Source organism: Octodon degus, unplaced genomic scaffold (assembly GCF_000260255.1).
Source record: "Octodon degus isolate 3935 unplaced genomic scaffold, OctDeg1.0 scaffold00186, whole genome shotgun sequence".
Lineage (NCBI taxonomy): Eukaryota > Metazoa > Chordata > Mammalia > Rodentia > Octodontidae > Octodon > Octodon degus.
The window spans coordinates 2,120,477-2,137,569 of record NW_004524762.1 but is presented as its reverse complement, the minus strand read 5'-3'; the positions used below and the strand labels follow the sequence as shown (position 1 = coordinate 2,137,569).

At 37.4% G+C, this 17,093-nt stretch overlaps 2 protein-coding genes across 2 annotated transcripts in view; one reads left to right on the top strand and one right to left on the bottom strand.

Annotated features, from left to right (window-relative positions):
- The window catches only part of Igsf10 (immunoglobulin superfamily member 10), a 28,972-nt gene extending 15,511 nt beyond the window's left edge, over positions 1–13,461 (top strand). The window contains exons 7-8 of the mRNA XM_004643930.2: positions 595–1,495; positions 9,933–13,461. Of these exons, the coding sequence (XP_004643987.1) occupies positions 595–1,495; positions 9,933–11,841 (2,810 nt within the window). The 3' untranslated portion in view covers positions 11,842–13,461. The remainder of the gene's footprint in view (positions 1–594; positions 1,496–9,932) is intronic.
- A 58-nt stretch (positions 13,462–13,519) lies between these two features.
- The window catches only part of Med12l (mediator complex subunit 12 like), a 327,698-nt gene continuing 324,124 nt past the window's right edge, over positions 13,520–17,093 (bottom strand). The window contains exon 44 of the mRNA XM_023704067.1: positions 13,520–16,020. Within this exon, the coding sequence (XP_023559835.1) occupies positions 15,968–16,020 (53 nt within the window). The 3' untranslated portion in view covers positions 13,520–15,967. The remainder of the gene's footprint in view (positions 16,021–17,093) is intronic.

Genomic DNA, 17,093 nt, shown 5'->3' with positions numbered 1-17,093 from the left:
GCCTGGGTCAAAAGAGGATCCCTGGGCCCGAGAAGTCTCACTCACTTGCCGGGCCTGCGCTCCGGGTCTGTTCAGGATCCCACCCGGCCCTGGTCCTCTCACTCATTCGCCAGCCTGCGCTCTGGGTCTGTTCAGGATCCCGCGGCCTGGGTCGTCTCACTCACTCGCCGGCCTGCGCTCTGGGTCTGTTCAGGATCCCGCGGCCCTCGGTCGTCTCACTCACTCGCCGGCCTGCGCTCCGGGTCTATTCAGGATCCCGCGGCCTGGGTCGTCTCACTCACCCGCTGGGCCTGCGCTCTGGCTCTATTCAGGATCCCGCGGCCTGGGTCGTCTCACTCACTCCCGGGCCTGCGCTCCGGGTCTCTTGAAATGCTTTAGAAGCATATCCAAATGTAAGATTTGAAAGAGAGAGAATGGTTATCTCATTAAATTATCTAATTTTTTAATTTAATTTGTGCAAATTTTGTCTCATCAATCTGAAAAATAGATTTTTAAATTGAAATGTATATACTCTCAGTAGCTTAACAAAAGATTGCTTTATGCTTTCTATATAAATTTTGGTGACATTGCTACAAATGTCTTTCTTTTCATCAGGAATTGAACTGTCCAAAAGGAAGCAGAACAGCCGGTTCCATGTGTTCCCCAACGGAACTCTATCCATCCAGAAGGTCAATATTCAGGACCGTGGACAGTACCTGTGCTCAGCATCCAATCGTTTTGGCACGGACCGCCTTCACGTCACCTTGTCTGTGGTTTCCTATCCCCCCAGGATCCTAGAGAGACATACCAAGGAGATCACAGTTCATTCTGGAAGCACTGTGGAACTGAAGTGCAGAGCAGAAGGTAGCCCTAGCCCTACAATTTCCTGGATTCTTGCAAACCAAACACTGGTCTCAGAAGCATCTCAGAGAAAGACCCGGGCCCTGATAACATCTGATGGAACACTGGTCATCCACAATCTAAGTATTTATGACCGTGGATTTTACAAATGCATGGCCAACAACCCCGCTGGCCAGGACTCGTGGCTGATTAAAATACAAGTCATTGCAGCTCCTCCTGTTATTCTAGAGAAAAAGAGGCAAGACATTGTGGGAATTCAGGGTGAAAGTTTGACACTGCCCTGCACTGCAAAAGGAAGTCCTCAGCCCACTGTTCATTGGGTCCTTTTTGATGGCAGTGAGGTAAAACCATTGCAGGTTGCTAATTCCAAGTTGCTCCTGTATTCAAATGGGAGTCTGCATATAAGAAACATAGTTTCTGCAGATGCAGGCACTTATGAGTGCATTGCTACCAGCTCCACAGGCTCAGAGAGAAGAGTGGTAATTCTTACAGTGAAAGAAAAAGAGACCATTCCTAGGATAAAATCTGCCTCCCAGAAATGGACTGAGGTGAATGTGGGGGACGAGTTACTACTGAATTGCTCAGCTACAGGGGAGCCCAAGCCCAAAATAATCTGGAGGTTACCATCCAAGGCTCTTGTCGAACAGTGGCACTGGTAAGCCCATATCTTTGTGTTGGAATTATCTGGTGTATCTGTTTATCTGCACATGTGAAATGGAAAAAATGATACAGTACAGCTAGCAGAAAAGTTTGCAAATGCATTGACTGCGCTCAAAGGCAACTCATGCTAAAGAAACCTAATCTATTTCAGATCATCGGAATACAAAAACTAATCCTACATGCTGAATTTTAAGGATCAAATTCTTGAGTTTATGTAGTTAAATAAGAGACAAATTAGTCTCATTTGCCTCCATACCTTTTAACAGTTTTTTAAACTGGTAGCTGTGTAAATGCATTCACAATTTCTATATACAAAAAAAATTTTTTTTCCATGATGTGTTGAAGTTGTAGAGGAACATTCTCCATTGCATTCCTCAGAGCTCCTACTAGACATGTGAATCTTTATTTTACTCAATAATTTCCTCTTTTCTAAAACTGCAAAACATTTTAAAAATGTCATAGTATTGGGGGCCGGGGAGATGGCTCAGTGGAATAAGCGCTTCCCTGGCAAGCGCAAGGGCCTGAGTTCAATCCCCGGTTCTGCAGGAAAAACAAAAAAAGTCATAGTATTAAGACCTTCACAAAGTGAAGAGTATGCAGGACCTCCACCACGCTGATCTTCTCAAACCTACAAATACACACAACTTTCTTTAATATGTTCTTTTATAGGTATGTAAATGTTCATGTAATAGCTGATTTTGGTATAGATTAAATCCTAGTTTTGAAAAACAATTTTAGCTTAGAAGTCATTAATTTTGCTATTTGCAGAACTTTGTGAAATTATTTTCCATAGCATGGCAGGGAAAAGATGATGATCAAACAGTATATAGCATTTGTGATTTTATTTTCCCACTAATAGAAAATATCCATGTAGAATAAATTGTATATAATGGAAATAAATTTATATGTATGCTTGGAACTTGAAGAATATATTATCTAGTGTCAGAATGAGTTGGTAATAAATAAAATTGATGGCTTTACCTTGTGATTTTTAAAACTCAAAAGTAAATGTTAATTTTCAATTTCAAATAAGTCATCAAAATTACCTAAGTGTTAAGTTACAATCAGTTTGAAATTAAAAATTTTAAATGATGAGCTATGGAATTTAAACATTACAAATCACATGTTTGTATCTGCAGTCCACCACAATATGTCCATTTATGACTTTTAATATTTTAAGGTATTATTTATCAGCTTTTACATTTAATTTCACAGTATCAACCCTTTCTTTTTGCCTTCAGATTATCATAAGCAGTTTATTAGTATTAATTACCACTCATTAAATTAATGCATTTAAAATAAACCTCACAGTACATGAGAGTGAGTCACACTTACCTAGAGACCACTCATTATTATTTGAACTTTTATTTTTTATTTGTACTTCTAGATATAAATTCTACTATCCATGTAGAAACCAATGCAATAAAGATGAAAATTACATCCTTGCGGTAGAAATTACAGATGAAGGTGAAATTTAGGCAGTTCCACAATCTGGGAATTTACTGAGCATCAATTTAATTTTGACAATACAAATCTTTTATCAAGAATTAAGACAATGTCTTTAAAAGGCCCAAAAGATATTGGAAAAGAACTCTAAAACACATATTAGCATTCAAAATAAGTACTGGCTAGGTATTCCAAGAAATTCACTAGAATTAAATAACAAAGAAATGTGGCAGGCTGTTTATATTTTGCTTTGGCGAAATACTTGTAGAACATACAAATATGTTGCATTGTGGAATAGGTACAACTTTGTGTACGATTGTAACGATATTGTTGGCCCACTAGAGGAACTGTATCCTACTTTTTATAAGGAAATAGAAAGCAGAAACTTCAATGATCATGTTGTAAGTAACCTCATAAAAGCAAGCTTAATCAGAGTTGTGATGGTTTTTCTCACTTTTACTATTTAAATTCCACGTTCTAGTCCTGAGCAGTGGGAAGATTAAGATTTTATATGTCAGCAAAAAAAACAACAAAAAAAAAACAAAAAAAAAAACAAACAAAAAAAAACCTGTTTTATTACAAGACAGAACATTCCCCAATCTTAATCTTCACAATTTGAAGGAATAGAAGTTGGAATTTAGGATCTGAAAATGAAAAAAACCAACCACAGCTATGATGGCACACATCCCCTACTTGCCCCAAATGAGCAAATTCTTTATAGTCTTAAAATCTACTTTTCATCTGAACCAGAAAGCATGTTGTAGATTTTTGTAAAAAAAAAAAATGGTCCCAGACCCAGCACTGCTAGTTTGTCTCCTTACTTTCAGTATCACTTATGTGATCTATGTGTCAGCTCACAACTATTTTCTTTCCTCTGGAACTTCGTTCCCTGTACTTGGAAGCTTGTCACGGTAAATCAAGTCAGGCTCCATGCAAAACCATTGAACCAGGATCCACAGTGTTTACTAAAGCATCCTCAGGTGAATCAAATGCAAAGGAAATTTGAAAAGCAATGCTCTTGAAAGGCTGAAGATGTTTGCTTTTGCATTCATTTAAAAAATTTTAGTTATCTGATTTTCATTTTTAATTAGTACATATTTGCAGAACATAACAATTGCCATTGAATTCATTGTGTGGAGTTGATACTGAACATACACATGTAGTACCAGTCCTTGTTTATGTTTTTTTAAGAGAATACAAAGTATCAAAACAGAAAAATTATAACTGATACAGAATTTCACTAAACAAAATATGAATTTTACAGTATGTTTATTACAGTGTTGTCTTCAAATTAGTCGTTCGTCTCACCAGATATATGCATGCAAAATTGGAAGAAGAAAGAGTTTAAAGTGAAGGCTTTCATACCAGTATTTTTGATGACACAATTGCCTGCATGTTTTATGAAGTATATATTCAATTATTCAATATATATATATATATATATATTGCATTAATCAAAGTGGTATCTTCATGTGTTCAAACATTAATCATTATGTGCTGAGAATTTTGTACTCATGTAGTCACTTAGAAGTACATCATAGATTGCTTTAACCAGTAATTACCCTACCATGGTCACAACCCCTCCTCGTGCTTCAGTATCCACTACTGAACTTCTCTACATCACTTCTCAGCACCTTGTGATCATAATTCTACTTTCTATGGAATTTTTTAGGTTACACCAGAATATGTATGTATCTTTCTGTTCTGGTTGATTTTTTTAACATAATAATCTCTAGTTCTATCATTGTTGCTGTCACGGCCACACTTCCTTTATCCATTCACCCACAGACTGGTGTCCAGGTTGGTTCCATATTTAAGCTAATGTGACCAGTGCCAAAATAAAATGGTAGTGTATATAATCTTTTTGGTATAATGCTTCCATCTCCTTTGACAATATGCACAGTATTGAAACTGCTGGATCATATAGTATTTTACTTTTAGTTTCTAAAGTGATCTCCACACAGTTTTCTATAATGGTCTTACTAATTTCCTTGTTCACTCTCAGCATTTAACAGTTTCCCTGTCTCTGCACCACTGTCAGTGCCTGGCATCTCATTTCTTTTCCTTTTTATGACAGCCACTCTGTCCTGGCAGGATCATATGTCATTGTATTTTTCTCATCACTGAGCCACAGTGCCCAACACCTGCAACTGAAGGAAGGATAGGTTTATTTGGTTCATATTTCAATTTACAGTTGGCTGGCCCCAAGACAGAATGACATGACAGAGACACAGAGATGGGGGTGGGAGGGAAGGATGGATAAAAAGAGGGTGCTGCTAATGCCATGCAGCAGGGAAGCAGAGTCAAGGGAGAAGCTAGGGAGGAAGCTATATCCCCTTGGGTACAGTGACCTGCCTCTTCCAACTGGGCCCTACCTCATAACAGCCATATGCCTCCCAAATCCAGGCATCTTACAAACCCCACTACAAGGCTCTTTGGGAATACTTGGATGTACACAATATATAATATTCTGTTTCAAGCCCTCACAAGACTCTTGCACAACCTGTTACGTAACATGAATCTCTAAGAGGTGCCAAAGTCCTAATAATTCTAGGATTGCTGAAAGGTCCAGGTTCGAAGTGTCTTGAGACTTAAGGCAAACTCTTTGCCGAGAGCCCCCGTTCAACTCAAAAAGAAAGTTAAACACAGCTGACACACAAGGGCACAGGATAAACATTTTCATTCCAAAATGAAAAATAGGAGGACAGAAAGAAATCAGAACAAAAAAAGACTGAAAACCAGCAAGTCAAACATAAAATCCCAAGGTTCCATGTCCAGGACCCAGGGAAAGCTCTGTCAGAAGGTTAGTACATTACATATTATCTTTAAAGTAGTTGCTCAAGGGATAAGATATGGGCATAAAATTTTCTCCAATCAATATTAGCATGAATTTTGCTTTTTAATGAACTAAGACAGTAATAGTATAACTTGCATTTTCGCCCCTTTCCCTTCTCCTCCTTCCTAGTTCCTTTTGAAGAATTTCTTCCCATTTTGCAGTATCTATTGTATGTTTTGGATTTTTTTTCCCTCTTTCAGTTTCTTACACTAGGGAGGCAATATGATGTTTACTCATGTGAGTCTGGTTTATTTTACGTAAATATTTTACTGATTATGTTCTCTAGTATCATCTATTTAGCTATAAAAGTGCTTTTTATCTTTCTTTGTAGCTGAGTAGCACTCTATTGTATAAAAATACATCTTTTTATCCATTTATCAGTTGATGAGCATTTGGGTTGTGGGAATCTGAGATGAATACACATTTCTTAGATGAAGAAATGCAAATTGAAAATAAATATACAAAAAATGTTCAATATCATTGGTCACTTGAGAAATGCAAATTAAAACAACACTGAGATTCCATCTCCCCCGCAGAAAGAAAGGCTATTGTAAAAAAATAAAATAAAATAAAATAAAATAAAAAATAACAAATGCTGATAGGGCTGTTGGAAAAAAGAAACCCTTCTCCACTATCGATAGGAGTGTAGTGTAGACTACTGTGGAAATCAGTGTGAAGATTCTTCAAAAAAGTAGGACTGCAGTTCTCATTTGACCCAGCTATTTCTCTTCTTGGTATTTTTTCAGAATAATTTAAAACATTATACCACAGTGATATATGAGCATCCATGTTTATAACAGCATACTCTGCAATAGCTAAATACAGATCTAAGATTGCCAGTGCTTTACTATTTTGGTTATTAGAGCTTTGTGTTATGTTTTGGTATCAGATATTTTGATGCCTCCAGTTTTGTTTTCTTCTTAGAATCACTTTGACTTGACTATTATAGTTTTTGTAGTTCCACATTCATTTCAGGTTATTTTTCTATTTCTGTGAAGAAAACCATTAGTACCATGATTTGCTGTATATAGATCACTTTGGGTAATAAGTTCATTTTAACAATATCAATTTCCCTAACCCATGAACATGTGTATTTTTGTCCCATAAAATGTCTTTCAGCAGTGTTTTATGAATTTCAGTGTCGACCTTTTATTTCTTTGGTTAACTTTATTACTGAATATTACATTTTGGTAGCTGTTGTGAATGAGATTGCTTTTTTGCTTTTTCAGCAAGTTCATTATTGATGTATTAAAATGCTACCATTTGTATTTTTGTTTCTGGTATCTTTATTGGTGAACTTTAAAAGCTTTTTGATAGAGAATTTAAGTTTATCTAGGCATAAAATCATGGGACACCATCTAAAAATGTGTACAATTTATCTTCTTTCTAATTTGATCGCCTTAACGAGATGGACATTTTTGTCTTGCTCCTAGCCACAGAAGAAATGCTTTCAACTTTTTCTTGTTCCATATATTGTTTGTGGTTTTCATATATACGGTTTAATATTTTATGTTGCTTTATTAATAATTTGCTAGTTCATATTATGAAATGACATTGAATCTTAATGCTTTTTTTAACTGAGTGATCCTACGGCATTTCCCTTTGATTCTGTTGGTGTGTTTCACCACGTTTATTGATTTGATCATACCAAATTACCCTTGCATTACTGGGATGAATCCCACTTGATCATGGTGTATGATTTTTTTTTTTTGACTAATTGTTGAAAGTGGTTTGCTAGTACCATCTTGAGAATTTTTCATGTGTTCATCAAGGATATAGGTCTATGGATTTCTTTTTATCTGGTTTTATTATCAGAGTAGTGCTGGCCTTGTGAAGACTTCAGTAAAGTTCCTTCTATTTAGATTTTCTGGATTAGTTTAAGAAGAATTGAATTTAGTTCAAATGTTTTGTAAAACTGTGCATGCAATCCATTAGGTTCTAGAACATTTAAGATAGTAACTTTTAATTACTATTTTAACATTACTCATTATTACTGTCTATATCTCTTATTCTTGATTTTTTTGCTAAGTTTTGTGTGTTCAGGAATTTATCTTTTTCTACGTTTTTCAGGTTTTTGTGTATGTGTTCACACAACTTCAATATTGTATTCACATGTTATAAATTGTAATGTCTCACTTTTCACCTCTGATTTTAAGCTCTCTCCTCACTCTGGTCCCTCTCTTTTAGTCTAGCTAAAAGTCTGTTAACCTCTTCAATTTAGATGCAATTTATTTCTAAAGAATTTTACTGACCTCAGGGAGAACTTCCTTCCAAAGTAAATTCTCCCAGTGTTTACAAGAGGGACTAGGTGTATGTCACACAGAGTCCTTCCATATTGCACCCTTCGTGTGTCAGGTTTGGGGTTATGGCGGGCACTCCAAGTCAGTGATGGTCAAGGGCAGTCTCCCTGCTTGTAGCATTAGTGCTGTCCAACAACTTGTTCAACCAGAGCCCCTGCTTGTTTGAAGGCTCTGTGTTAAAAGTCTCTGGGGTGATTTTGGTCTACACTAAAACTGGAGGCTACTTTTCAAACTTAACTGTTATTAAGTAACCTGGGAAGCTGTTACACAATGAATTCCTAGGTCCCAGGCCAGATCTATTGAAGCAGAATCTCTGGAAAGTGAAACTAGGTAACATGCTTCCTAAATTCAACCCACTGACAAAAATCAGAGGCAGTGAAACTGATGTTTGGATGGGCCTAGCACACTTTAATAAAACTGATGCTCAAGGCACACCCCACGCCGTTTAGGTCAAACACTTCAGATGTGGGATCGAGGCACCAGTATTTAAGACGCCACAAGTGACTGTAATGTATGGTGACAACTAATGATTTTAGAAAGCACTAGCAAATAAAAAAATAGCAGGAAACAATAACAGCAGGTGGAAGTGTATGTAGCACTGTGAAAACATAGAGGACAATCCTAACTTAGGCAAAGTTAATAAATCTGTCAGGTTTTCAATTGCCTAAGGGGGGAAATACTTGAAGTTTTTAAACATCAGTGCAAAGCAACTGGTGGTTTCTTTTTACTAACACATCCCTAATGAAGAGCTCACCTTTATGTGTATGTGAGACAAATTCCTTCCACATGAGAAAAACAAAACCACCACCCATACGTTCTACAGTGTTCTATATACAGTACTTTCCAAAACTTACGTGGGTAGAAAATAGTGCAAGGTTGTTTAACTTGCAGTTTTCAGTTTCATTTCATGTTGGAAAAAAATAAAAATTCACGCACATGGATTTTCACTTGTGTCTTTTTTATCCTATTTTCTAGCATTAGCTCAATTTCCAGTGATCTTTCTGAAAACTAGGTTTAATTTTTAAGGACCATCCTGCCAGCTGGTGGTGAAATGTAGTAACAGCAGGTTCTGTGATTAAAGTTGGAGAAAAAACATCATTTCACTTGCCTGTAGAGGAGAGACGCTGTGGGTAGATTCTAGTAACTAGTACATTAGCATCCTAAGAAAAATAGAACTCACTTTATCCAAATGGCTAAATAATTGCTTTGACAAATACCTTCCTGAAAAGACTGAGGGAATAAATTTAATATTAAAATTTATATGAAGTTACGTTTTTCTTTACCAATATAGATCATGAAATGGCAATTTTTATGGGCTCAACAATCTGATATACAGAATGGTAAAGGAAGTTGTAGTGTCTCAAAGTCTATGTGAAAAACATTCCTCTTGCCATTGGAATGCTTGAAAAGTCATCAGGAAAAGGAGATTTATTTGCAGTCCATGGGATATACCTCTTGTTTGCACTAAACTGTATTTATGTAATTTTATCTTTCAGCAAATGGTTAAAAAATAGCAAGCTAGGACTGCCTTAATTTTTTACTGCAGCTGTTTAAATGTCCCTAAAACTAATCCCACAAAGGCAACTTGAGGGGTAAGAAAGGCTAATGAGCTTCCTCATTTCATAGTGTGTATGTGCACTGAAACACCACACTGTACAGCTTTAACGCATTGTAATCTAATATGCACCAATAAGGCTTGGAGAATGAGCCCATATAAATAAGGCAACTTCTAGATCATATTATACCCTGTAAATGTGTAGTTTGTAATGTGTCACTTTTAAGTCTTTAAGAAAAAAATCCCTTCCCACTGCTGATAGCGGTACACTCAAACGTCTCTCTTTTCTCCTCAGGCTGGGCAGCCAGATCCAAGTCTACCCCAATGGATCACTGTTTATTGGCTCTGTAACAGAAAAAGATGGTGGGGACTACTTGTGTGTAGCAAGAAACAAAATGGGAGACGATCTCGTCCTTATGCATGTGAGCCTGCGGCGAAAACCTGCCAGAATTGACCACAAGCAGCATTTCAAAAAGCAGGTGCTCCACGGAAAGGATTTCCAAGTGGACTGTCGCGCTTCCGGCTCCCCAGTGCCCGAGATATCTTGGAGTTTGCCGGATGGAACAATGATAAACAAGGCAATGCAAGCTGATGACAGTGGCCACAAGAACAAAAGGTACACGCTTTTCAACAATGGAACCCTTTATTTTAACAAAGTTGGGATTGCAGAAGAAGGAGATTATACTTGCTATGCCCAGAATACCTTAGGGAAGGATGAAATGAAGGTTCACCTTACAGTGATAACAGCTGCTCCACGAATAAGGCAGGGTTACAGGACAACCGTGAGAATCAAAGCGGGAGCCACAGCCGTTCTTGACTGTGAGGTCACTGGGGAACCCAAACCAGAAATATTTTGGTTGTTGCCTTCTAATGACATGATTTCATTCTCGAGTGACAGGTATGTGTTTCATGCCAATGGCTCTTTGTCTATCAACAAAGTGAAACTGCTTGATTCTGGAGAGTATGTGTGTGTGGCCCAAAACCCCAGCGGGGATGACACCAAAACATACAAACTGGATGTCACCTCACAACCTCCATTAATCAACGGTCTGTACAGAAACAAAACTGTGATGAAAGCCACAGCTGTGAGGCACTCCAAAAAACACCTTAACTGCAGAGCTGAAGGGACACCATCTCCTCAAATCACGTGGATCGTGCCGGACAACATTTTCCTCACAGCTCCCTATTATGGAAGCAGAATCAAAGTCTACAAAAATGGAACCTTGGAAATTAGGAACCTAAGGCTTTCAGATTCGGCTGACTTTGTCTGTGTAGCTCGGAATGAAGGAGGAGAGAGTGTGCTGGTGGTACAGTTAGAAGTACTAGAAATGCTGAGAAGACCAACATTCAGAAATCCATTCAATGAAAAAGTAGTTGTCCAGCTTGGCAAGCTCACAACATTGAACTGCTCTGTTGATGGTAATCCACCACCTGAAATAATCTGGATTCTACCCAATGGCACACAAATCTCTAACAAACAAAAAAATTCTCAGTATCTTATAGCAAGCAATGGTTCTTTAATCATTAATAAAACAACTCGAAATAATGCAGGAAAATACCGGTGTGCAGCTAAAAATAAAGTCGGATATATTGAGAAATTAATTGTACTAGAAATTGGGCAGAAGCCAGTTATTCTTACATATGCATTAGGGATAGTAAAAAGTATCAGTGGTGAGTCCCTATCGCTGCATTGTGTATCAGATGGAATACCTAAGCCAAATGTTAAATGGACCACACCAAGTGGCTATACAATAGACAGGCCTCAAATTAATGGGAAATACCTCCTGCATGAAAATGGTACCTTGGTCATCAAAGAAGCAATGACTTATGACAGAGGAAATTATATCTGCAAGGCTCAAAATAGTGTGGGCCAGGCACTTATCACTATTCCTGTCATGATTGTGGCCTATCCACCCCGGATCACAAACCCCCCCACCAGGAGCATCCTCACAAGGACAGGAGTGGCCTTTCGGCTCCATTGTGTGGCCCTGGGAATCCCCAAGCCAGAAATCACCTGGGAGAGGCCTGGCCATTCCCTGCTCTCCAGCACAAGTAAAAGGAGAAACCCTGAAAGTGACCTTCCTCACCCACGAGGCACCCTGGTCATTCAGAATCCCCAGATCTCAGATTCTGGGACATACAAATGCGTGGCGAGGAATCCAGTTGGCAGTGATTATGCAACAACTTATGTTCAAGTTATATGACGTGAAATATGATTAAAATCAACCAAGTCAATGTCTGGACAGTTTATTTTTTGGAAGAAGTTTAATCAAAGGCAGCCATAGGCATGTAAATGAATTTGAATACATTTACAATATTAAATTTACAGTGGACATGCAAAAAAGACATGTAAATAAATGCATATGAACTGATACTGATTTCTTTAATAAATCCCAACTTAAACTTTTAAGGCACTTTTAGTTTGCCAACAAATAACAAACATTAAGAGAAAATGGTCCACAATAAAATAACAAATGGCGAATGCACCTGAATTTTCCAGTAACAAATGGACATTTTGTTGTCTTTTATGACCAGTTGCCCAGTATCCATCTCCTACCAATGTTACAAGCATGGCACTCAGAACAGTGCAACAGTGGATAAGATTAATTTTGCAGTCTTTATGTAAATTTGTCATCTTGATCTATAAATAGTTTGTCATTGGTTTATAAATATTTTGCTAAAACCTACAGAAAAGAAGCACTGAACTGTTGACTATGATTTGTCATTTGATCACATTAAAATGTTTCAATGATGGGAAATATAAAATGTTTTAACTGCATTTAGAAATAAATGCAGGCCAATTATGTCCCCATGTAAAAAGCAACTTAATACCCACACATCATAAAATGTGAAAAGGGGGCTGATTATGTTTTTGACCAAATATACCCATTAAAAACATTTTAAAAATACAGTGAAACTCCTTCATAACATTAAAATCTAGCTCAGGCACCCCAGTTGGGAGTTGTGTGTGAAGAAAGTTTTCTGAGGAGAAATCTTCGCTCTGTGAGCATTCATTTCATTAAGTAATAATTCTTTTTACAATGAACAAACATTTGGGAGAGTCTAGCTCTATTATATATAATGAAGTTTCACTGTATTTAGATTTTGATTAAACCCTAAAAAATGTTGCTTTTGTAATTGAATATTGCACATAACTAATTCAACCTGAATTAAATTTGGAGACACTATAATTCACCTTTTCTAATTCTAGAGGATGGGACTTTCCAGTGTAATTTGTCAAAAGCATCTGTTTAAATACTCACCTATTACTTTAAAACTGTAGTCTTGTAAATAAAAAACTAAACTAGAGATTTTGTTCAAATAGCACAGTGCACAAAACTGAGAGCTCTATTAGCCCCTGTCAGTCTTTTAAGATACATGGGAGGATTCAATGTGTTTCCATCACTCCAACCTTCAGCGGGCCTCATCTGAGCGGTGACCTAACTGCTACTAATCTTACTACCCTATGGCTGCAAGACATCAAAGAACACTCATTGTAAAGTCATCCCCTTCTATTTCTGGACCACAATGAAGGTATAAAACAACAGATGCAAGTCTGTTAAGAAGTAGCCTGCAGTGTGATCAGGTACTACGTCTAAGGTAGCGATGGCAAACCCTTCAGAGCTTTCAATGATAGCCAGCAGCCTGCTGTGGCACGGGTTCACCACCACTGCTCTAAGGGATTCTTTCTTATATCTGGGAATTACGATAGGTATGACTCCATTAGATTTCAAGGTCTTATCTTAAAGGGGATTTGGAGCCTCCACCGTTTTTTTGCTTTGCTTTGCTTTGTTTTGCTTTCGAGTCAGTGTCTCATTATGTAGTTCAAGTGGTCCTGAACTCACTACGTAGCCCAGGCTGGCCTCAGACTCACAGCAATCCTCCCGCTTCAGTCTCCCGAGTGCTGGGATCACAGGCACGTGCCACAAAGCCTGACGGGGTCCCTGTTTTATTCTAAAAAAATTTCCTCTCTACAATTCACCAAACAAATTAGCAGTTACTGCTACAAAGCTTTCCCTTATGATCACTGTAATGCAAACCAGTACATTTACTAGAAAAGAAAAAAGCTGTTAGCACAGAGAATTAAGTGAGAGGCAATATTATAAATTAAAAACTCCAGTTACTTTTCTTATAATGCACTGGGGGGAAAAAACAGCTCCTGATTTCTTTTTTTTTCTTCTAAGCCTTCCACAGCAACTCAGAATTATAGGCCTTACTATAACTTAGTTTTTTCACTTAAAAAAAAAAAGTACACAGCAACAAAGTATATTTCCATAAGCTTCATGTGCAAAATGATTAATAAATTAATTCCTGCAAAATGTAAAGTGCATACAAATGCTATGCAGTTAGAACACTCATTCTTGAAACAGTGTTACTGCTGTTTTCAATATTGAGCTACAAAAATAGGTGGTTCAAACTGAAAAATGGCATTTTAAACACCAGTAATGCTGGAAGCCAATGAAGTCAGGAAGTGGCTCGCTCACGAGGCATGACATTCACGTCTCAGCTGTTCTGCCAATGAGTCATGTGACTCTATAGCAGATTAACTCCATGAACTACAAGGATGATTCTTGAGAGAAAAAAAGCTGATACACAGATACAGCTGAAACTTAAAAAGATACATTTTTTGAAAGCAGATAGAATATTAATTTAGTGAAAACAATGGTCTTTAATGTTTTGGCAAAGTCTTTTCCAGCCAGAGTAAACATAAAATGGGCAGGCTGGAGGGAAATATCTTCACAGTGTACAAAGCAGTTCACATGGATGGTGCCACAAAGTAAGCAGACATGTATTTGAGGTCATTTGCATGAGTCAAACTTTGCAATGAGTAACTCACCTAGGAATATATAAATTACTTATATAATGATTTGCAAAAGAAATTATCTACTAAAGTAGTATTAGCTACATTTAAAAAAAGTAGTTCTACATGGTTTGCTCATTATAGACAAGTCTATTCACAGTATATGTAACTACATTACATGTAAAATGATATGAAAGGAAAATGAATTAACACAGAACATGGGAAAATATTCCCCACATGTTTTAAAATGCCCTGCAATTTTCACATTCAAAATTTTATGCATCTAAATCTAAAAAAATATTATATGGAATACTCTTAAGTTACACAAACTGATAATTTACTGCATTTTTTACTCTAATAGGAGCAAATTACCACATACTTGAACAAAGTTAAAATAGTTACTATTTCTTTATAATAAATTTGATGTATAATTTACTTTACTTGTGCTTTTTGCACCAATTTATAAATACAGTATATGCAATACACAAACAAGACTGACACCAACGGGAATATTTAAATTCAAAATAGCAAATACTTACCATACAAAATAAACAGCAAATATACCTTTCATGAAAACCAGAGCCTTTTGAACTTTGCTGCCAGAGTCTCTGGAAACCAGGTCAAGTTTCAGCAGTGTGCAATCTGAGCACAGCTGCGAGACTGTTTTATTTCTGAAGTTGGCATAAGGTTTTAGAGAACCTTATGGGCAGTCATTTTTGCCACAATTGGCAGTAAATAAATAGAACAATTCCACTGTTCCGAATGTGGGCCTTTAGGATCACATGTTGTACCTTTACAAAGACTCTGGTCAATCAATGATCTTGTCACTAATAACAAATTCAAGTCAGTCACTTCTAATATGCTTCCATGTATCTTAGCGTGGTTTCCTCAGAAGCCTTGGTTGAAGAACTTTAGGTACTAAGCAACAATCTGTTTCAGCACCTTTTGACCACAACAAAAGGAAAAGTCCTATATAAATAAGAACAAAGTTTATAAAGTGCTCATGAAGTTACAAACTTCTCAAATTAGAGTGATGCAAATAAATGTCCATTTTGCCATCAGAGGTGGATGCAGAATGACGGGTCACTTAGCTGTCAAGACCTGATGCGATGTTCCAATCAGTAGTTTGGTCCACCACAGTGTGTTTAAAAAAACAACCCCCCCCCAAAAAAAAATCAATTTCATCATTAATGAATACATAAATATTTAAGCCCACCATCATTCATTCTTCTGCAAGTACAACAATCAAAGAGAAAGCACCAATTACAAAGGTCTGCTCCCACCTTCTTCCTGCAGTAGGCCTGCATGATCCATCTTTTAAAACCTACTTTCAAGTTAAATGTGACAAAACTAAACCACAATTTCTCTTTACTGTTGTTTAAATATCTTTGTATGAAATTTAGCATAAAGTATGGGAAAATATCAGAGAACTAAAAGACCAAAGGGACATTTTTGGGATGGGTAGTAAATTAGATTTGATTTTCTATTTCTCAGTGCAAACATAAAACTGTGTGTCTTCTCTTCCAGATTCAGAAGTGTGAAGAATGTCCATAAGGAGCCACTCCTTGCTGTGGCTGATTACCTGATGAGAAAAATAAATCAAAATAAAAACTTATGTAAAATTATGCCTTCAATAAATGCTTACCTCCTGTCCCTGTTCAGTAAGATCCTCGGGTTCAAGGGAACAGGCCAACTGGCCGTCGTACGACCCTAGTCCTGAAAGGTCCTAGCAACAATTCGAGCACTGCCACCCAATTATTTCTACAGAGGGGCATTTCCACAAAGAACCCCATACCTGGCAACACAAGGCCTCGGGATTAGGGTAACTGGCCTACTTGAAAGTCTCCCTCTAAACTAAGAATCCACTCCATGTTAATGAATTAACTTAAAGTTTCATGGAACACTAGAAGTCAAAATGTTTACAGAAGCAAAAGCAAGTCAGAAATTATACGTTAATCACTGACATAATTGGTGTCAACTATTTTGCAACTCACCCATTTTCTACAAACGGCTATAAGATATGTAAGGAAATGGTGCAAAGCGCACGCATATACAAGAGTAGATGCTATGAATGTCTGGGCTGCTCAAGTGTGCACCTGCATATATATGCATGTATGCACCTGTGCACAGCACAGAAAAGTGACAGCAGCCACCAAACTTCTTACATAACTCTGGATCATTCCAATTCAGAGGCCCCGATTCCATGGCACCATTACAAATAGAACTTTCTAGAACTGTGGGGTGGCACCAGCTGGCTCTTCAACCAAGAAGGGTGGCATAGCTGTTAATACCAAGCAGCAGAGTATATACGGTGGTTAAGAAGTGGACTCTGGAAGACCATCTGTGTTCAAGTCCCAGCTCTGTCTCTTACCATTAGTTGAATAACTTTGGGGGAATCATTCAGTGTTCCTATTTTTCAGTCGTTTCCTCATCTATAACATGGGAACAGTGAGAATACCTGACCTCACAGGCTGTGAAAGAAATAAGGGCACTGATGCATGTAAAGTCACAGTGTCTAAGAGTGCACTCAATAAATGACAGGCGCTACGTTCCTTGGATTCTGGAGAACAGTAAAGAGTAAGCAAGCTACCCCAAGCAGTACTAATGCAGGAAAATCATAAGTACTTATGTCTAAACACTAGGAAAAAAAAACAA